Consider the following 23679-nt stretch of genomic DNA (forward strand, 5'->3'; position numbering starts at 1 on the left):
ACTAAATGAAAGACTATTTGAAATTTAAAGACCAACACATCATAATCTGTACCACTACACTCTACAGTGTCAAATATTCGCTGACTATGAAAAAAGGCAGGACACTGGCAAAGCGATGCAGAACTAGAGCACTGTCTCATCTAGTACCACATAAGAGCAAGCTTTAATAGGCATGGAGAACAATGCTCTTTTGCTCTTAGCGGCTAAGTTGCTTACTCAGACAATGCTACCACCTGTTCATGTAAATCCATGTGCTGCTGGTCGGTACAATTTCTTGTCTGCACAAAACACTGACAGAGATTGGCCTGGACCCTCCAACAAAGTGACAGTGAAAAGAAAAGACCACTGACCTGCTTTTGTTCGGTCTGACAAGTGACAAGATTATTGGCCTGGACAGACCACATTTGCATGACAAGCAAAGGGGGTGTCTAGGGGCGTAAGCACTAGGTTAAGCCGCAAAGTGGTACATGTTGGCACGGTAAAGAAGTAAGACAGAACCTGGTAGCAACCTATTCTAAGATTTATTTACACACACACGATTGCCGAGCTCACAACTTACACAAGTACACAGGACACTATCGAATGCCTTTTCTAAGTCTTTGAACGCCATTTACGTGGGCTTGTCCTTCTTAATTCGATCCTCTAAGATCAGACATAAAGTCAGGATTGCTTCACATGTTCCCGCATTTCTTCTGAAGCCAATATTGACTTCTCCCAACTCAGCTGCAACTTCTCTTTCCATTCTTCTGTAAATAATATGTGTTAAAATTTTGGAGGTATGAGATACCAAACTAATCGTGCGGTAGTTTTCACACTTGTCAGCACCGGCTTTCTTGAGAATAGGTACAACAACATTCTGCTGAAAAAAGTCATGGCACTTCTCCTGTCTCATACATCTTACACAATAGATGGAATAACCTTGCCATGCTGGTTTCTCCCACGGTAGTCAGTAATTCCAAGGGAATGTCATCAATTCCAGATGCCTTGTTCCTATTTAGGTCTCTCACAGCTCTGTCAAACTCTGCCTCAAAATTGGGACTCCCATTTCATCAGCATCCACAGCCTCTTCTTGATCCATAACCAAATCATCTACATTCTTACCTTAATACAACTGTTGGATATGTTCCTGCCATCTTTCTGCTTTGTCTTCTTTCCCTAGAAGTGGCTTTCCATCTGAGCTCTTAATATTCATACACCTAGATTTCCTTTCTCCAAAGGTTTCCTTGATTTTCCTGTATGCAGCATCTACCTTTCCAAGGACAATACAACCTTCAACATCCTTGCAGTTCTCCTTCAGCCATTCTTCCTTAGCTACCTTGCACTTTCTATCCACTTCATTCTTTAATCGCATCTATTCTTTTCTGCCCTCTTCATAATAATAATAATCGAAAGGCCAGAGCTACCATGTGCAGCCATTTTAATTGGACATGATCTGGCTGCCTGTTTGTCAATTTTGATGTTATTTTACTCTAGGCCTAGACTGCAGAATAAACTGAATCTCTCTTGGGCATCTAAGCCCGAGTTTTAAATTTTAATTAATTTTAAAGATGAAACAAATTATTAAAAGAAGGCAATGCACGAATTACTGCAGCCTACATAGAGGGCATAGAAGATGTGTCACCTATGATTACTAAATGAAAGACTATTTGAAATTTAAAGACCAACACATCATAATCTGTACCACTACACTCTACAGTGTCAAATATTCGCTGACTATGAAAAAAGGCAGGACACTGGCAAAGCGATGCAGAACTAGAGCACTGTCTCATCTAGTACCACATAAGAGCAAGCTTTAACAGGCATGGAGAACAATGCTCTTTTGCTCTTAGCGGCTAAGTTGCTTACTCAGACAATGCTACCACCTGTTCATGTAAATCCATGTGCTGCTGGTCGGTACAATTTCTTGTCTGCACAAAACACTGACAGAGATTGGCCTGGACCCTCCAACAAAGTGACAGTGAAAAGAAAAGACCACTGACCTGCTTTTGTTCGGTCTGACAAGTGACAAGATTATTGGCCTGGACAGACCACATTTGCATGACAAGCAAAGGGGGTGTCTAGGGGCGTAAGCACTAGGTTAAGCCGCAAAGTGGTACATGTTGGCACGGTAAAGAAGTAAGACAGAACCTGGTAGCATCCTATTCTAAGATTTATTTACACACACACGATTGCCGAGCTCACAACTTACACAAGTACACAGGACACACACTTACACGGTTCACAAGCTCTCGGTCTTTGTTTCACACGTTTTATCTACTATGAAACAAACACAGAGTCTTCGATCACTTACACTACACTCATTCAGTCACTCAGTCACACTCGTTAGCGTGTCACAATCCACACATCAGTCTCACAGCTCGGGATAGTATCTGCCGTCCACTCAGTCTGTAGAACTCCACTCACAGTCCCATGTCAGCACCCAGTGTTGTCCTCCACACTGCACAGGGCAGGTCACATCGTCTTCCAGCAGTTGGTCCAAGACACTCACACGCATGATGACAGGCACACAGAAACTAGTCCTCAGCTCCAACAGACAGACCCCTCAGCCCAGGCTGTCACTAACACACTGACTGCACTCTTTGCTAACTCACGGAGTCCACAAGTTGGACTCACTACACCAGCTGCCCTGTGTACTGAATTCTGACCTCATCTAAGCAGCGCCATGTTGGATTTCTAACCTACCTTTCGGATATCTGCAACTGAATCTTTACAGGGCTATGTTCTGGAAATTGTCAAGAGACACAAAGGATGACTTGAGCACCAATGAGCTAATACATTACAATCTCACATGGCCCACAACCAAATGAAATGGAGACAGCAGAGTCACGACATGGACCCTGCCACTAGGCAGGACACACGCTGATGAAAGTGAAGATGATACATTCTATCCCACTGCCAAAATACCAGTTCCGATAAAGGATCATCTGTTTCACTATTATCATACACTGCCAGGAACAAAACAATCAACAACCTCAAGGACTGTGTTCAGTGGCACCAGAGTATAATATGTGCATACTGAGGGGTGGTTGTATTAGCAATTCATTTGTCACGGACATCGGCGATCAGATGGCGCTCAGGAGGCCTGTCCATGCGCACTCTGTTTTGACTCTGCAAGCAGTAACTGTGCTGAGGTTAGAGGTGAATAGTGTTTGCAACATTCGTTCCAGGATACAACCCTACCCCACCGATGAGTATGTGCACCTGTTGAACAAGTGCAGCCATTTGAACGGGGTCGAATTGTGGGCCTGCGGGAAGCTGAATGGAGGTATCAACGGACTGCTGCACATATTGGGCACAATGTATCGGTGGTGTGTCATTTTCAGCAGTGGTCTATGGAACACTCCCACACCCGCAGACCATGCTCCGAACGTCCGTGTATACAGACGCACGTCAAGACTGACGCATTGTGAGAGAAGTGGTGGCCTACCGAACATCATCCAGGAACAAAATCAGTTCTCATGTTGCACCTGCTGTGTCACCAAGAACCACTGGGAACCATCTGCCTGCAGCAGGATTAGGATCATGTGTGCCTCTGACCAGGCTACCACTGACACTACAACACCGCCAAGCACAGCTACAGTACTCCAGTGTTATGAAAGAGTTGGCTGGAGAGGGGAATGGCGCTCTGTTGTCTTCAGTGACGAGAGTAGGTTCTTTCTGTACATAATAGATGCACGTATGTGTGTACACGTAGATCTGGTGAGCAGCATAGCCCAGAGTGCATTCGCACAAGACACCCAGGTCTCACCCCAGGCTTCACTGTATGGGGACCACCCGTTACAAGTCGTGGTCACAGCTGGTGTTTCTGCAGAGTAACCTAATCATGCCCGCTACATTGCACAGGTTGTTGTCCCTGTGCTACTGTCATTTCTTTGACAGGAAGGAGATGTGCTTTTTCAGCAAGACAATCCACACCCACATATAGCTGCTGCGACGCAACGTGCTCTACGTGGTGTACAACAACTGTCCTAGCCAGCAACGTCAGTGCATCTCTCAGCAATTGAACACATATGGTACATGATGAAGCAGGAACTTACGCGTTCTCCAGAGCCTGCAAGAACCATTGTCGAATTGTAACAAAAGGTGCGCGATGCTTGGGACAATCTATCGCAGGCACCTTCATGATCGTTTGCAAGCGCAAATACATGCCTGCAATGCCACCAAAGTGTGCGCGGCTACAAGTCACTTGCTCTGCAGGGAACGCAGATATGTCTGCAGTTTCTAATTTTAAAACATTTCCCCCGCTGATTCTAACTAATTTTTTTCTCAGTTGCCTGCTTACAGTGTACTGATGTGACTCTTTGGAAACCCATTCTTGTGGCGTGTGTTTCACTTGGTCTGAATCTTTTTTTTTTTTTTTTTTGCAGTGTACATACAATTTTGAATGTACAATTCAAGAAATTATGAACATGCCATAGGCCTTAATTTATGGTATAGCCCATTTGATCTAGCAAACTCTTGTCACTGTAGTTTAGTCACCTTCAGAAATCTCTCATAAAAGTGCAATTACACAAAAAAGTGGTAAAATAAAATACCTGCCTTTAGCAGAACCTTCATAAACTGGAAAACTGTCCACATCAGAAAATTTTGCTGGCCCCATGAGTTATGGAGTAACCCATTCAGTGGGCGATGCGGCGAGATCTGTGGCTACAAGTCACTTGCTCAGCGGGGAACGTAGATATATCTGCCGATTCTAATTTTAAAATTTTTTCCCATCGATTCTATTTTTTCTCTTCTCAGTTGCCTGCTTGCAGAGGTTTATTACTTTTTCAGCAGCGTGTTCTGGATGAGTCTGCCCTCTGATGTGACTTTTTCAACTATGTTCTCCCAATACTAATGTGTCAACAAGTTGCATCATGAAGAAAGCAATTTATGTCCCAGCAAGTATGAACTAAAGCCTAATAGCCTCGCACTGAAACTTAAGCTCATCACTTTATCATCACTTGAATAGAATAATATTACTGTAGAAAGGATTTCTGGATATTATGGTACTAAAAAGACCTCTCTGATGACACATTAGAACTATGACCAAATATATCACCTTCAGGCTTGAGTTCTTCCTTCACGACTGGAGTGTATGTTTACCACGAGTTACACAACATTATATCACGCCCATGTGTTCCGTAATATAGGCACAATTCATGACTTCCTTCCAAACTGCAGAGACCAGGGTTCTATTCAATTCTTTTCTTACATTTTTCTTCTAAAATGTCAAAGGAATTACGCACCCCCACCGTTAGAGGAGGATGATTTACAGGTCATGATAAATGAAATGTTGAAATTTAGTGAAAAGGATTGTGATCTTAGTGAAGTAAGTTCTGCCGAAGGGGAATTCGTAAGTGATGGAAATTTACCTGGAACAAGTACTGTAGGCTCGAATATACAGGGCCCAGCTGATGTGAATGATCAGCAGTAGCAAAAAAGACAACATGTGCTCAATTCCAGTTCAAGTACCGATCATGACAGTGACAGTGATGACAATAACACTGATAAAATTCCAACCAGTGCAAGTTCTTCGTCAACTTAGACTGAAAACAGACAAAGAAGGTCCTACTTTATCCAAAATTCCACCATGGTGTAAGGGGAGAATTTTAGGGAAAACAAAACTGAGTGAAATATTTGAATTATTCTTGATAACAAGATATGCCAGAATATAGCTGAACAGACAAATCTTTATGCCCAGCAGAAAAACACACATAAAACCCAGTTTAGTAAGATAAAGCAGAGTCGAGATCAAGACTGGGTCGCGACAAATAAGGACAAAATAAAGCTTCTTATGGGCATACTGCTGCCACAGGAGATTGTACAGAAACCTAAATTAGGACATTATATTTCTCTCAATCGCTTGTTGACCACACCTATTTTCTATGAGTTGATGACAGAGAAGAGACTTTTCCTCCACAGCTTTTTACATTTACCTGACAATGAGACAAATAATGGACAAATTCCAGTATTAACCACCGGACAGCAACATTTTCGGAAGTTTATACATGTGATAGTGAAGTGTCAATTGATGAGAACCTCTTATTATGGAAAGGGAGGCTAGGGTGGGAAGTTTACATACCAAGAAAACTATTGCATTTCAGAATGGAATCATACAAATTATGCAAAGCCAGGACAGGGTATGTAACATGATCAGCTTCCGTGTGTATCATAATGAACAGCTGTAAAAGACATAACACTGTGAAGACTGTAAATATTGTAAATAGTACCTGTAGTGTAATATAGACTGAGTGTGTCACCTATGAACAGTATATAAACTTGATCCCTCAAAAGCGCTAACCAACATAACAGAAAATTTTGTGAGCATTATCATTTATTCCATTCTAAATCTTTTAAGTACATGTAAACTTTGTAAATCTACTATTTGCATGCACAAAAGATGTATTTCCAGGCAGTGATTGTTAGTAAACTGCTTAAAATATTTAGGTATAAGTTACTGTATAAACGAACACCAGAGCTTTCCTATTAGGAAGAAACAAGCTCGGTATCACTGTGCAAAAGCACTTAGTACGTTCCTGCACAAAGTATTGAAATATTAAAATAATAGGATTTTTCAACAATTATACACTATATTCAAGTAGGCTAAATATTTCTCTTAGGGCCCTTCTACAGAACATTTTAGTACAAGGTTGTTTTTAAACAAGTTAATTAAATATTTTCTTTAATCAGGGAAATCACTCCCCACCTGGGAGTGAGCCGGAGTGTACCGAAATCCCTGCTTAAGGGGTTAAGATTCACGTAAGTTTTTCAGGGAAGTGAAATAATGCAAGGTGCAAGGTTAGATAAGGAGATCAGCAGAAGGGTACAAGCGGGAAATACGCTCTATCAGAATGTAAGGAACCTGGTGCAGAAAAGAGGAGTTACTATGAAATCTAAAAAGGTAATGTACAAAATGTTCTACACCCCTATATTAATGTATGCATCAGAGACTTGGACTTTGACAGCAAGAAATGAGAGTAAAATTCAGGCCAGTGAGATGAAATTCCTGAGGAGTATTGTAGGGAAGATAAGGAGAGACAGAGTAAGGAATGTTGAGGTCAGAAAATAGATAGGGATAGAAAAACTGAGCGACAGGATGGAGAAGAATACATTGAGATGGTCTGGACATGTTATGAGGATAGAGGAGGGAAGGATACCAAAACAAGTGTTGGAGGCTAAGATAGAAGGAGGCCCAGAGCAAGATGGATGGACTCAGTCAAGCACAGTATAAGAAAAAGAAGACTGGACTGAAATACAATTACTGAAGAGGTGTGGTGAAAGGAGAAGCAACGGTGGAGAAATGGATCAACACCCCGACCTGGCAGGAGCTGGACAAGGGGAAATGAAAAATTATTCATGTGAGTTTTTTCAGGTCAGGACCATCCTGCTATCGTATGTGACAGTAGACAGTACTACCTGCGACTGTCTGGCCAAGGGTCGAGCAGCCATTAGCAAACACGACATCCAAACAGGGGGCCCACAGCATACCTGACAACTTTACAAAACCAAAAATCAGGAGATTTTGATATGAAAATCAGGAAAAATCAGGAGATACAATTGGTCAAAACTGCTTATTCTACATGTCTTGCACAATACAGTACTATGATATATTTATAACACTTATTGTTTCAAAGCCCGACTGTTGCTATACGAGGCTACAAGGCTAAAAATTATACATCTCTATTCCCTCAGAGGAAGTATGTGAGTGAGATGATCAGTTTCTGATAAGCCTTCCGAAAATAGTATGAATTCATGCTCCACATGTGCGAATCAATCATGCCTTTGCTTAGCAAGTGCATAGATTAATATATTGCATCAAGCGCCCATGCGATTATGTGAAGCGCAATGCAATTTGTATCAAATAACTAGCTGATGTACCCGTGCTTCGCTATGGAATTCTCAGAAAGACTGTTATTATAGTTTTCCCAACTGAAGTCAACAATCAACACAGGTCAATACAATGACGTCAGTATGAATGTCGTGATTAAAACCAATGCTATCATATAAAATATTCGATAAAATGGAAAACAGTACATTTCCTCACTTTTAACGAAAAGTACTACAATAAGTAAAACACTTTTACTTATTGTATCTTCAATACGGACCAAAATGAGATTAGTTACTTGTAAGTACTACGATTAAATGAAATAAGTTTCATAATGATAGATCCGTATTGAACTGTGATTACAATAGAGTAAATTAATGTATTATTTGGGTCCACCTTTTCAATACAAAATGTAAATAGTTTAAATTACATAAATGATTAGGGACTAGTTTACATACATACATACAGACAGAAATTACAGAAAATTAAAACGTGCATTTCCCCTTGTTACTGTGGTCACAACCGGTACAGAAATATCATTCTTTTTAAATTCTGAGCAACGTACAGACAAAACTCTTATTTTATTTATATTGAGATAAATTAAAATTAGTCAGAATCGTCTCCAAATGGCTCCTAAAATCTCTTTAGTCACTAGTCATTATCATTGAAATTCTGTCACTAAATTACTAATAAAAGACTCCATGTCTAGCGAATAGTCTCTAGAATTGACTAAGACTGATGTGAACTGTGAACGAACACGAACACAGCACGCGAGAACGAGACATTGACAATCGATATACAGGTTTCAATAAATATCGCACATTAGCTCACATTTCTCACATTAATAAACGTCGATATTTCGTTTGAAAGCGGCCAATGAGCGAAGGACTTCCGGCCGCTGGGGTAAAAAAGCTGAAATGGCGGGATTTGAAAACAAATGTTTGAAGTTCACCAATAAATAAGCTAAAATCGGGAGAAATTATTCTATTATTTCGGGAGGCGGGAAAAACTGTTGAAAATTGAGAGTCTCACACCTAAATCAGGAAAGTTGGCAGGTGTGCAACAGCTATAGGTGGAGCAGTCCTCCCTTTGGAGGCCAGGTAAAGCCTTTGTGTAGGAAATGACAAATTCATCAGAAAGGAGAACATGGTTATGTTTTAGATGGCAGAAGAGAACCCCTGTCCCAACAGCAGAACAACTTCCTCCTGTCAACGTCTGTATGTCAGTAAAGCAGTTGTAAAAGGTGTCTGTACTCCTGAGGAGCATCCTAAACTTACAACTGGCAGTAGGTATAAAATCCCTCTGGGAGTGGCAACCCTACCGTAATAAGAGTCTGTACTGGTATATGATACGGTACTCCTAAACTCGTCTCAGAAAAGGTTAGGGCATACCCTGCAAGCAACGTGTAGTTCCTTGGGTACTGAGGGTACTTTGAAAACTGGGCAACCAGTAACCACCAGCATGAAGGTGGGCATAATCAACCTTATGACCCTGACAGGAAAGGCAGAAGTGATGGATTTTATGTAAAAAGAGGGTACAGAAATTATGGGATTCTGCACAGTTAAATGGAGTAGTGGCCAGGAGGCAAAAAATGGAGTGGGGAAAATGTAAAAATTAAAGGAGATGAGAGATAGTAAAATAAAAGTGAGGAAATTACAAGATAAGAATAGATAAGAATGTACAGGAAGAATTTCTGGAGAGAGTGAAGCAAAAAATTCCAGTTACTGAAGTAGGAAATGTGGAAGATGAATGGTCCAACTTCAAAAGGCCATTTGTAAGAGGCCAGATGGTGCCTGTGGTAGAACATTGACGAGAGCGAAAGAAAAGGAGATACCCTGGTGGAATGACAAGGTGAGAGAAGCGGTGAAAGAAAAGAAGAAATCATGGCAAGAATGTAACAGAGTTTAAAAATAAGAAAGCAAAAGGAAGTATCATTTCAAGGAATTTCATTGTGGTTCTGTATTGACTTACAAATTATACAAAATTCTTGAAACATTGAAAAGGTGGGCCAAAACATCAAATTTTATATAAAAAGGAAATAGGCCCTATCTTCGTAACAAAAGAAAATGTAAGAAATAGAAAAGATGGAAGGAGTATTTTCATAAACTGCCAAATGTGAGACATTGTGCAAAGGAGACAGCAGAAATACGGTGTGATGACTCAACAATAAAAGACGATATAACAATGTTAAAGGTGGAATTAGCAGCCCGTAAAATGAAAAAGGGTAAGGTATCAAGGATGTATGAAATTAGATATGAAAATGATAACAGCTGCTGGACCTGTTGGACTACAATAGGTGTACAGATTGTTAAAGTGCATATGGAAGCAGAAGCATGTGCCACAAGACTGGGAAAAGGGAATAACAATACCAGTCTTTAAGAAGGGGGGCAAAAAAAATAGTTTGTGATAACTATAGAGGAATCACACTCCTATCACAAGTGGCAAAATACTGGAAAGGATATTAGAGAGGAGAATGAGAAGAAAGGTAAGAGGAGAGTATGGCTTTAGAAGTGGAAGATATACAGTGGACCCAAGTTTCAGGATGAGGCAATTAATGGAAAAGGATTTGGAATATGGAAACTATGTGTCTATGACATTTACAGATCAAAACGAGACTGGCTACACAAAATGTACAAATGGTGCAAGAAATGTACAACTACTATGTCTACAGTGTTTGGAAAGATGGAATGGCTTAGAAATGAAACTGGACTAGGACTAAGACAGAGGAGTTTACTGTCATCTCTTTTGTTTCTAATGGTTATGGATGAAATTGTAAAGGAGACAAAGGAAGCATATGGGAATAGGGAGACAGTTATTACTATTTGCAGATATTGTGATCTGGGGAATAAACGGCAAAGAAGTACAAGAACGTGGTGATATCGAGAGGAGAAACACACGGGAAAGGCACAGTGAAAATTGGTGGTCAAAGCCTTGGAATCGTGAACTGTTCCAAATACTGTACCTAGGGAGTAAATTAACGCAGAATACATGGCTGGACATGGAGATTAGCAAGAGGATGCAAAAGGACAATGCATTCTATCAGAGTGTAAGAAACCTCAACTGGAATAAGGAAGTACCCAGGAAGTGTAAAGAGGTAATATACAAAATGTATATATTAATTTATGCAGCTGAGACCTGGACAAAGACAAGAAGGAATAATGTTATTTGCTTTACGTCCTACTAACTACTTTTGTGGTTTTCGGAAACGCTGAGGTGCCGGAATGTAGTCCCGCAGAAGTTCTCTTACATGCCAGTAAATCTACAGACACAATACTGACGTATTTGAGCACCTTCAAATACCACTGGACTGAGCCAGTATCGAACCTGCCAAGTTGGGGTCAGAAGGCCAGCGCCTGAAACGTCTGAGCCACTCAGCCTAGCAATGATAAGTAGGGAGGAAGAGTAGAATTCAAGTCTGCAAAATTAAATATCTAAGTACGACAGGTAAGACAGACAGATTGAGAAACGAAGATGTGAGCAAGGAGATCGGAATGGAAAACCTAAATGAGAGAACATGATACAAGTAAACTGAAATGGTTAGGACATAAAGAGGATGGAGAAAAGAATACCAAAACCAGATGATGAAGATGAAGTTGGAGGGAAAGAGACCAAGATTGACACTTAGAACAAGGCAGATCGTTAAAGAGGAATGTAAGAAGAAAAAACCTGGACTGGGACAACATGATGGAAGAGGAAACATTGAAACATTTAAGAAAAGGCTAGGAAAACAACAGAGAGGGAATCTGCCACCTGGGCGACAGCCCTACATGCAGATTAGTATTGATTGATTGAGGAATGGTGAAGGAGAGAGGAAAGTGGAGAAGTGCCACAAATGCCCCTGCTGGCAGGAGTTGGATAAGGGGAAAGGAGGATGATGACTATTCATGCATGTAATTTACGTGTATTTAGCAAAACCTGGACGACTATAATGGAAAAAATATATAAATTTCCTTTCTAACCCTTTTCAGTAAATGTGAATTCTGAATGGATACAAGATGGCAAAGATAGTATTCGCCCATGAAATTAACTCAGACCGTCTAGTTGTAAGGCGGCAACTCTATCTGTAGACCATGACAGGGATATTACGTGTGGTTTGGACACCTTTACTGTAGGAATGCGGAAAGACCAACACTCGAGGCAAGAAACTCGGGGGCCTCCTCCATCACTTATCTAATTTTGTCACCATGTGAGTGTAACATTAATGAGTTGTTGACATTTTATTTTTCTTTCTTTTTACAAATTGCTTTACATCACATCGACACAGATAAGTCTTGTGGTGGCGACAGGTTAGGAAAGAGCTAGGAGTGGGAAGGAAGCAGCCATGGCCTTAAGGTATAGCCCAAGCATTTGTCTGGTGTGAAAATGGGAAACCACGGAAAGATGCTGCCAACAGTGGGGGTTCAAACCCATTATCTCCTGAATGCAAGCTCACAGGTGTGCACCCCTAACCAGACGGCCAACTCACTCGGTGACTTGTCGACTAAAGGAACGCAGAAATTTGGGAGGGTGGTGTCGCTACCTGCTTAACAATGCAGTGCAGTTTCCCTAGAAAGGTAACAGATTTAGTGTGCTTATAGTTAATAATTGTGAAACTTTGTGCTGTAGTTACAGTGTAACTTTCAAACTGATGGAAGGAAAGGAATGTGTGGTTTAAGTTTTGAACACAAAAATTAAGGATTTAGAAGGTAAGAGGAAGACAAATTATCTGTTAAGGAGATTGTAGCAAATTTTAAGATTGGGAAAACGCAGTCTACGACATTCTTAACAAAAAAGAGGCAGAATTAAATTAAGAGTGGTGAAATGAAAGATCAGGGTAACTGGAAATGAGGAAATAAACAAAATTGTTTGGGAATAGTTTGTTAGTGCAAGGGCAGGCATGAAATCTGCTCATATCAGAACCAATGTTTACAAAACTATGCAAGAAAAGTTGCAGAAAAGCTTGGAAAGATAAATATCACCACTTCCAATGGGTGGTTGGAAAGTTTAAAAGACTGTATCAGATAACTCTGAAGGAGGTCCATGGAGAAGCTAGAGGTGTCATTGAGAAAACATTGGCAGATTGGACTTCAAAATTGGCTCTCTAACTAAAGACTATGAACCCCAGAACATACCTAATGGTGATGAAACAGGACTAATTTTCGAGCACTACCTAGCAAAACATTATCTCTAAAATAGGGAAGATGTATAGGAGGGAAACTTTCCAAAGAGAGATTGACAGTTTTTTATGTGGTTTTCTTTTTGGGGAACTCTAAAAGCAATTAGTTATAGGAAAAGCAACAAAACGCAGATGCTTCAAAAACATTGATTTAAAGAGTCTACCTGTCGACTGGGGATCAGTAAGAAGGCATGGATGACATCATACCTAAAAGAAAAATAGTGTCATTCAACGCGAGAATGAAGCAACAAAACAGGAACATCATTCTATTCCTCAACAATGCTATGTGCCACCTAGCAATACAGCTTTCTAATGTTAAGCTAGCATGGTTCTCTCCGAATACTTCTAGTGTAGGCTTAACTCAGCCAATGAACTAGAGTATCATTTATTGTTTTAAGATTAATTACAGAAAACAAAATTAAACAAATTGACAATTTATATGAAGACATCAGTAGCCGTGTCAAAACACCATCAGGAATGACGGAACCCTTTAGAACAACTACGGGCCTAAGACAAGGTGGAGTTCTGGCACCTCTTCTCTTCATTACTGTGATGAATGAGATTCAACAAGCATGCCAAAACGTTGGTGACAACAAAATGAAAGTCATGCTATTTGCTGATGACATCCGTTTATGAGGATATTCCAAGAAGGAACGTCAGGATCAGATCAATGCATGGACAGCTAAAGGATACGGCCTAGGATTCAGTCAGGAAAAAAATGAAGTGTTGGTTATGCAGAGAAATGGTCAACCTGAAGGTTACATTGAAATAGAGGGTAAATAACTCAAGCTGTCCAAAAAATTCAAATATCTAGGAAGCATGATATCAGCTACAGGCTCCATTGAAGAGGAACTTACCAGCAGGATTCAAGCTGGAGGAACATTCTATAGAGTTGCCCGAGACGTAATATGGAACCCAAAAGTACCATTGAAATGCAAGTGAGCAATTTATCTGACTTATTACATGCCAATTTTGACATATAGGAGTGAGACTTGGACCACGAGGAAAAAGGATGAAGCAAGGATTCAGGCAGCTGAAATGAGATTCGTCCGAGCGATAGTTGGCAAAATAAGATGAAATAAAATTCGTAATGAGATAATCAGGGACATGGCTCAGGTTGGCAGAATGCAAGATAACATAACTCTGCATAGACTCAAATGGTATGGTCACATGCAAAGGATGGATCCTGTTCACATACACAGAAAAACGTACGATCTGCAGTTAAAATATTCAAGACCAAGAGGGCGGCCAAGAATGCGATATACAGACATGGTGAAAAATGACATTCAGCAATGAAGAGGAGACTGGGACAGCATTGAAGAAGGAGAAAAGTACAAAGACAGAAGTTGGTGGAGTGGCTTCATTCGCCGACCCATCATATAGATGGAACGACGTGGGATATGTATGCATGTATGTATGTATGTACAGAAAAAAGATAATGGCATCAATGCTTGCACAAACATGGAATCAGTGTCCTCTGCCATCAAACTGACCAAGCCTGTCTCTGTGCTCGATGCTCTAATCTGGGTCGCAGAAGCAGTGAAAGGGATGTTGCCAAATATGGTACATCAATGCTTTCACAAAGCGAAGTTGTCTCACCCTGACGAAGCAATCAAAATAAATACTGATGTGCTGCAACAAACTCTCGAAGAGTTTCATTATGGTAACGTCAGTGCAGAATATTAGGTGGCCATTGCCCTAAAAGTTCACACAGAGGCAACGTAAGAAAACATCTAAGAGTTCGTCACCCATCACCTCCAATAAAAGAAAACAGAAATTGATGGCGATGATAGCGAGAACGAAGACGATGAAGAAGATGGTTTATGTAACGTGAAGTCCTACTGACATGCCCTATCAGCCTTAAAGGACACTCAGTCTTTTTCACTAGCAGAAAAAAAAAAAAAAAGTAGAATTTTCCGACATTATTTTCCGTACCCACATTTTAATTGAGAACCTTGCTACCAGGGATAGTTGTGTCCAGCGTACAATTCTGGATTACTGGAAGAAATAAATGACAGTACCGCACAGTATTACTATTGGTGTTATTTCTATCAAACATGTAATATGTATTAAACCATATAAGTGTGTGATTAGTGTCATTATTCTATCCACTACTGCACAGAATCATATAAATCTACGAATGGATTATGTAACAGAGGTACGTACTTAAGATTTTTATTTTATTTTATAACTGCCTTTATGAACCATAATCCTGCATACAGCGGAAAGAATTACCAGTTCCTTGGGTTTCCGCTGAGGACAGGTTTTACTGTAAGTTACCTCATAATTTGCAATGCCTCTACCCATTAAAAAACCTGCAACTGTTTTCTGCTTTGCAAGATGTGAAATCTGCTTAATAATCTACCCCAAAAGATTAAATAACTCAAGAGCTTCCACATAAAACACACTGCAAAAGAGACTGATAGTATACAAAGCAACTGAATACCTCGTTAACAGAATAATTAATAAATTACAACTATTAACTATATTTCTCTATCTAAATAATATGCTACTACATAATGTACAACCAACCTTGCATGCCCAATCAAGAAATGATGCAAAATGGATTTCCTTAACATCAGATCGGGTCAAAAATCGAGCAATCAGATGAGCAGTAATACCATACAGATCATTGCTGACAGTGTACATTTTGCAGATATCCAGTATTCTACAAACAGAGTGAAAAATGAGTTCATTCAAATAACAATACATGACCAAACACAAATATATATTATAATCATGCCATCACCTTGTCATCACAGTTCTCCTAGTATTCCCAATGTTCTCCTCTGGTCGAAAACTATCAAGACGAGACATGTGAAATGGAATCATTACAATAATGGATAGCCAGAGGATGAGGACGAATCTAGTTTGCCAAGTAGTTTTGTCAGAAGGATCTTGACTTTCCAACATGCTAAGTACTGGTTCTAAATCTGCAACCTAAAAATAAAGCATCAGAAAAAACTAATCACTTGTAAATACAATCTTCATATTATGAAAGGATATAAAAGGCAGGCTCAAGTATTTTCCATGCACAGAAAATACATTTGTTGACATCAATGACAGGTCCAAAGAACTCAGTTTCCAGATAATATTTGTAAAACTTACTACGTTGATGAATATCCCTTGGTTTTACACTACTTGTCTTCAAAAAATGAGCAACAGCATTTCAACATCTCCCTAAGAAGTGGTGCACCAACAAAATCTAACTGCCTCAAAACATTTACGCCAATCCGCAGCAGCCAATCCAAATGGGGCAGGGAGGGCTCATGGCAATTTTACAGCAACAAAGACGCATACTGGCATTCTCTTGCTAACATTTATGCCTTAAGGAAACACCACTTGATGTATTTAGTTTTAACATTATTCTTTGTTAGTCAAATATAGCCCTCTCAGTTTCACGACAAGCACCTGCCACTGAAGCCAACAGATAAAGAAACTCTGTACACACGTGCAGACATAGCGCGTGAGATTTTTCTAATAATATAATAATTATGGAAAGTGACAAAGGCTCAATGATGTCTAGTCTACGTTATGCTTTAACTGACATGTGGTAAATCTAGTCACCATAACCAAATTATGCATACACACTGTTTTCTTTAAAAAATGTTTCTTGCTAATTAATAATATTCTTAACTAACACAAAATTGCACGTTATAAATTTCATATTGTCAAAGTATCAACTTGTGAAAATTTAAAATTGATAATTCCACCTTTAAAATACTGTAATTGTCTTTATTGAAAAGACTACATTAGACTATATTCGTGATACATGTTTCGTCCTCCTATGGGACATCTTCAGTCACACATACAAACATTGAAAATAAAGTCAAGACATGTTGAAATAAGTAAATAAAAAGTCTTTAAATCTTGTGACGCGGCGTGTTGGCGTCTTGTCAATCTTGAATATTAAAATGGTGCAGCATGAACATAATATGAAGCATGAAGTTCAGTTAAAACACAGATTAAAATGTTCTTATATGCACAGAATCGTCCAATTAAACAACATGAGTGGCTGTACGAATAAAATTATATGCATATAGTACATAAAATAATGTGATGATAATGCCACATTAAAATAACTTCCTTGGTTAGATGAAGAAGGTGGAGTTATGCTGATGATGCACGTTGAACTTGATTGTGTGTTGACAATAAGGGCCTAAAAAAGAAAAAATATGAATGAACTAAAGAAAAACTTCAAGTGAAATGTAAACTGAGTGCCCATCTGGTCACTCACCTCCTTGCCCGTCCTACGTCGACCGCGCCACCTCAAGTGTTAAAGCTAACTGAGTGACGTCCTCGAAGGTCGTTGAGGAGGTTGAGGGGAGTTTGATGTAAGGGGAGAGGTGTAAGGTAAAGCATTACTCACGTGCCTTCGTGTAAAGAATTTATTGATTATCTCCTCGAAAAATATATTGATTTCCTCCAATATTTCATTCAGATTATAAATCGGGTTGCATTTTTGATCAATATTTATAAAATGTTTTCCAAAATATTCAATAGATTTCCTTTCTTACTTCAATGGAGAATTCGAAGGTCTTGTTTTATGTCCGTGAATGTATGATTGGTATCAACCATATGAGAACCGAATGCCGAGAATCTGCCGTATTTTAACGCATTAACATGTTCACTATACCTTATGTTAAAATTGTGGCCTGTCTGTCCAATATAACTGTTAGAACACTGCTGGCACTTTAATTTGTAAAATCCTAATTTCTGAAATTTGCTATTGCAGTTATTGATAGTGTGCTGATTATAGATAAGTTGAGCGTTATTGTTGGTTGTCTTGAAAGAAACTTTCATATTAAGTTTCTTGAAAACATTTGTGATTTTGTATATTTTACTGTGACTGTAGGTGAAAAGGGCAACGTAATTAGACAAAATTCCATACATCCTGCAGCAGATAAGAGGGCCTCCTTTTATAGTATGATTTACAGAGCTTATAGTATACCCATGTCAGAATTAGATCGTAAAAATGAATTGGAAACTATTTATTTTATAGCTAAAAGGAACGGGTTCAACAGGCAATTTGTGGACAAAATTATTAGTAAAATCGAGAAGAAATCATTTTCCACATTAACCAAGGATACTAAAAAGAAAGAAGATAGTTTACGCCCTTTTCACCTACAGTCACAGTAAAATATACAAAATCACGAATGTTTTCAAGAAACTTAATATGAAAGTTTCTTTCAAGACAACCAACAATAACGCTCATCTTTTCTATAATCAGCACACTATCAATAACTGCAATAGCAAATTTCAGAAATCAGGAGTTTACAAATTAAAGTGCCAGCAGTATTCCGACAGTTATATTGGACTGACAGGCCACAATTTTAACATAAGGTATAATGAACATGTTAATGCGTTAAAATACACAGATTCTCGGCATTCGGTTCTCATATAGTTGATACCAATTATACATTCACGGACATAAAACAAGACCAAATTCTCCATTGAAGTAAGAAAGGAAATCTATTGAATATTTTGGAAAACATTTTTATAAATACTGATCAAAAATGCAACCCAATTTGTAATCTGAATGAAATATCGGAGGAAATCAATATACTTTTCGAGGAGATAATTAATAAATTCTTTACACAAAGGCGCGTGAGTAATGCTTTACCTTACACCTCTCCCCTTACATCAAACTCCCATCAACCTCCCCTCCCAGTTGGTCCTCAACGACCTTCGAGGACATCACTCAGATTTAACACTTGAGGTGGAGCAGTTGACGTAGGACAGGCAAGGAGGTGAGTGACCAGATGGGTACTCAGTTTACATTTCATTTGAATTTTTTCTTTAGTTCATATTTTTTCTTTTTTAGGCCCACATTTTCAACACACAATCAAGTTCAACTTGCATCATCAGCATAACTCCTCCACCTTCTTCATCTAATCAAGGAAGCTAATTTAATGTGGCATTATCTTTACACTATTTTATGTACTACAGTAGAGTCTCGATTATCCGACCTAAACAGGACCTGGAGTACGTCGGATCACTGAAAATGTTGGATAATACAGAATAACTTCGAAAATGAACTAAAACAAACAGGAAGGCTATACTGTATTACTATGTTTTACGGTACTCTATTTATTGACTTATCAATTCAATTGTACAGTAGATGCAGTATTGAACGAAAACATTCCAAATGTCTTACGAAAAGAAACTTGTCGACAATGTCTGCTTGCCTGCTGATTCACGTTTTCTTGTTGCGAGATCCCGCCATCGACGATAATCCTTCACTGTGAGTCATCGTTTTCTCCTTTTGTTCTGCAATGCCTCTTTTTTTCTTCATCATCCTCATTTTTGTTAGCATTCACAAAACCAATAATATCAGGGTCAGTTAGTTCAAACAGCTGATCATGTGCACACCACTTACTCACATCTTGAGTCGTAGCACCCTCACAGCCAGAAATGCAATTCAGTAAGGGAACAATGTTTTCCATGTCTTCGTGTACCACCTCCTCTCAATGTTCAACCTCACTCAACAATATGTTCCAAGACTTATTAATGTAGTTGTTTCAACTTCTTCCCAAGACTGCGCTATCCAGTATGCCATGTCTTTCACGTTGTTTCGTTTTAACTTTTCTATCATGTCGCTGCCATTGTCCATTTTCTATATCAGGGATAAAACGAGTTTCCACCGATATTTCCTCTTCAATGTTTCCAGCACAACTTGGGCCATTGGCGGCATAATGACGTCGCGTTAGGAGGGAGGAACAGCAACATTAACAAAAATGGATTTTAAATGTCCTAGGCTTTTTCGTTTTACCGATCATAAGCAATTTTGCTTGTAAGTTCCCAGTAATATTACTACAGGCAAGAACAGCAACTCCTTCCTTATTACGCTTGTAGCCAGGTGCAGATGTTTTGGCTTGGGCTGAGAGAGTTTTGATGGCAGCATCTCGAAATTCAGTCCAGTCTCATCACAATTAAAAATCTGATCACCGGTTAATCCTTCAGCAAGAATTATTTCTTAAAATTCCCTTTTAAATTTCACAACCTCATCGGATTTAGCTGACAGTTTTTCTTCGCAGGTATTAAGCTGCCAAATGCCGTACGTTTTTTCCCACCGATCAAGCCACCCAGCACTGGCAGTAAAATTAGGGTCCACTTCATTAAACTTCTGGAAATACACCGCCATTTATTCCAGATACTGACAGGCCTTTTCCCTGGTTTTGAGTGAACCAAAGAAATAGTGCTTCACTTACTTTTTCGTACTCACATTTTTCATTGTTTTTCTAATTTTCAGTGCATCACTTGTTGCTCTGGTAGAGCACCACTTTTCAATTTCTTCCCTCTTATGTTTCCAGTCTCCCACTGTAACATGTCCAACACCATAATCTGAATCCACTTTTTGAAGATTTTCCCCTCTGTCCAGTCCCTTTAACCCATTCAACTTGTCTTCCACAGAAACAATCACTTTCTTCCGTTTACTCGCCATACTCACAGAGGATATGAAAACTATAACATCTGCACCCAACCAATACTACACTGAACAATGGCTGAAAACTCACTGCACCTGTCCTTGAAGAAAACCCAGTCCTAACGCATGACTGCCACTGCTTGTCCCACGGTCGCACCCTCCACACCAGGTGTCCCAGAACTGCCTCCACCTAAAGTTCAAATTAAGCCTACCAGTGTCGAGTAACATGGAATGTCGGATAAGCGAAGGTCGATTGAGCGAGACTCTACTGTACATGCATATAATTTTATTCGTACAGCCACTCATGTTGTTTTATAATGGGACAATTCTATGCATATAAGAACATTATAATCTGTTTTAACTAGACTTCATGCTTCATATTACGTGTTGCTGCACCATTTTAACATTCAAGATTGACAAGACGCCAACACGCCGCGTCACAAGGTTTAAAGACTTTATTTAACTTACTTATTTCAAAGTGTCCTGACCTTATTTTCAGTGTTTGTATGTGTGACTGAAGATGTCCCATAGGAGGACGAAACATGTATCATGAATATAGTCTAATGCAGTCTGTTCAATAAAGACAATTGCAGTATTGTAAAGGTGAAATTATCAATTTTAAATTTTTACAAGTTTAGGCCTACACATAAAAGAAAGAAACCATGAAGCAAAACCAGGATTTTCATATAAACCATTATCTTTGACAAATAATGTAACTATGGACACCAGAATTCTCATTCCACCCCTCATCAATAAATGTTTTCATTGAAAATTCCAATTCTGTGCAATCATTTCCTTCCTTTATGTTATTTTATCAACAACGCAGCTAAGCCAGTTCCCAAATGTTGTGTTTTTGATCTTCTCAGGTGTTAAAGGGAATATTAAGTGCTCAGATAAGAAATTACCCTCAGCTCCTATGAACGTAAAACTCTGGAACCGAGGTGTACAAGTAACTAAATTTCCCAAATTATTACAAAGACAGTAGGCTTAGTACAAAGTAGAACAGGGATGTTCTACGTGGAAATGTTGACAGGGATACCAGAATAATATTTAGTATCCTATACTACTCCTACCCATGAGGTATATGAGTAGAATGCCTGCCTCTTACCCGGAGGCACCAGACATGATTCCTGATCAGTCCAAGGATCTTAGGGTATAGTGCGCATTGGTATCACCCAAATATCACTATAAAATTTGTCACAAATGGAACATAATAATTGCTTTTACACATATCAAGTGAAAAATCCCTGGCAAATTAAGAAATATTTGATGTTTGGAGAATATTATGTATACGTACTTTACCACTTTACAAGTACATTTGGTGTTGCGCTCTCAGTGACACACGTATGTCTTTTGACTTACACTTTCAACGATTTCGTGTGTGATATCTGTGTTCACTGAAGTTCTTTGCTTTTTCTTTGCTTTCGTTTCATTGCTCCACTTGTCAAACATCATCATTTCATGAATTGTATCGCGATATGCAATATTTAATAGGCGACAAAATGGTATGGCCAGTGTACATAAGAAAAATTCAGTGGACTAGTGATTTACTGGTCCAGGGGTCGAGCTACTTTCGTTCGAACAGAAATAAAAATATTTATAGGTCCAGGGATCATGCTATTTTTCTGTTGACCTCCATTTCGCTGTTTGAACTGGCGAACTGGCCGCTCTAGTCATATGGACAAAGATAATGAGAATCTACAGACATAGCACTCCCATTCCATGGTGCTAGCCTTGGACCTGAAGAAAGTAACAAAAGACGGCACCAGCAGCGGAGTACGACATAAACCAGTCCTGTCTACAAGCCTTAAGTATGTTTTCATATTTCTCAAATAACGACGGTATTTCTTAATTTGCCAGGGATTTTTCACTTGATATGTGTAAAAGCAATTATTATGTTCCATTTGTGACAAATTTTACAGTGATATTTGGGTGATACCAATGCGCATCGTACCCGGATCTTAATTTTAGACCAAGGGTAACTCTTTACTAGCAGAGTGTGTTTGGGAAGGAGAAAATCATGCAAAAAATTATGTGAAACGATAGGGCCTACCTTCAGCAGAATTAAAGAGACAGTACTCCTCCATGTTTGCCAGGAACCCATCAACCCACCCCTACAAGTATTCTTACTTATATTGAAAAATTAAAACCAAGACTATGTAAAACTGTGAATGTGGCCACTTTCTGTTTTCCTATTGGCTAAAGAACAGTTTGCTATTTTCTCCGCTAAAGCTTGCATTATCTCTGGCCCACGACGGCCAAATTCTGAGAAAATAAGGAAATTGAGAAGTTTGAAAGAGATGTGTCATGGTGTAACTTATGCCAGATGCAAATGCAGTATTCACAACGTTAATTTACTACATATTACAAACAGAACAAGTGCAATTCACCAAAATTTTAGTCAGTCACACATTGATAAAACAATTGAGTCATTGTGGAGTTTGTGGTACAGATCTGGATATTAAAGTGTAGGGAAGTAAATTAATTTTTCTGTGCCAGGAACATGCCTGTAAGTTTAAGCACTCAGCCAAAACGAGTACATGTTTGGAGGGGAACCTTTCCCTCCAAATATTATATGTTTTGTAGCCTACTGGTTATACTGGGCAACTGGGAGTAAGCACACTGTCTCTCCTTCCATAGAGAATACGTCATCTCGTAAGTCAGCTCATCATCAAAATAAACATCCAAACTTCGACCCCGATAGCACAGACCAACGGAATTCTGCAGGGTGATCCAGCCAGCCCCCTACTGTTCAATCTTGCAACATCAGACGTTATCCAATGCTTCGGAAATCTAAAGGAACAGGTCACATTCTACGCGTACGCAGACAACATGGCACTAGGCTCATCAAACCTCAAGATACTGCAGGAATGTATGTATCGCCTAACATTATGAGCAGAGAAGAATAAACTAGAGATCAATGAGCAAAAGACAGCCCACATGATATTTAGGGAGGGAAATTAACGGCCAAAGACCAACTGTTCTTCACTCCAAACCAGGAACCAATCAAACTAGCAAAGGAATTTAACTATCTTGGAATGACACTACAGACCACTGGAATGACCTACACTAAGCACATCAGGAATAGAGCAACTGTAGCCCTAATGGCCATCAATGACATCCAACTCCTGCGCAGACTCTCTGTACCCACTGCCATAAAGATCTTCAACACCAAGATAATGCCCATAGTGACTTACGGACTACAATCAATATGGAAACATCTCACCCAATCAAATCTCAAAGACATCGAGCAAATCAAAGCAACATATCTTAAGAGGCTATTAAGTGTAT

The 23679-nt window shown here is 39.2% G+C and overlaps 1 protein-coding gene across 1 annotated transcript in view; it reads right to left on the minus strand.

Annotated features, from left to right (window-relative positions):
• The window catches only part of Tbcd (tubulin folding cofactor D), a 278977-nt gene that overhangs the window by 253659 nt on the left and 1639 nt on the right, over positions 1-23679 (minus strand). The window contains exons 2-3 of the mRNA XM_068226641.1: positions 15712-15902; positions 15495-15630 (exon numbers count right to left, since the gene is read on the minus strand). Coding sequence (XP_068082742.1) covers positions 15495-15630; positions 15712-15902 — 327 coding nt within the window. The remainder of the gene's footprint in view (positions 1-15494; positions 15631-15711; positions 15903-23679) is intronic.

Source organism: Anabrus simplex, chromosome 3 (assembly GCF_040414725.1).
Source record: "Anabrus simplex isolate iqAnaSimp1 chromosome 3, ASM4041472v1, whole genome shotgun sequence".
NCBI lineage: Eukaryota > Metazoa > Arthropoda > Insecta > Orthoptera > Tettigoniidae > Anabrus > Anabrus simplex.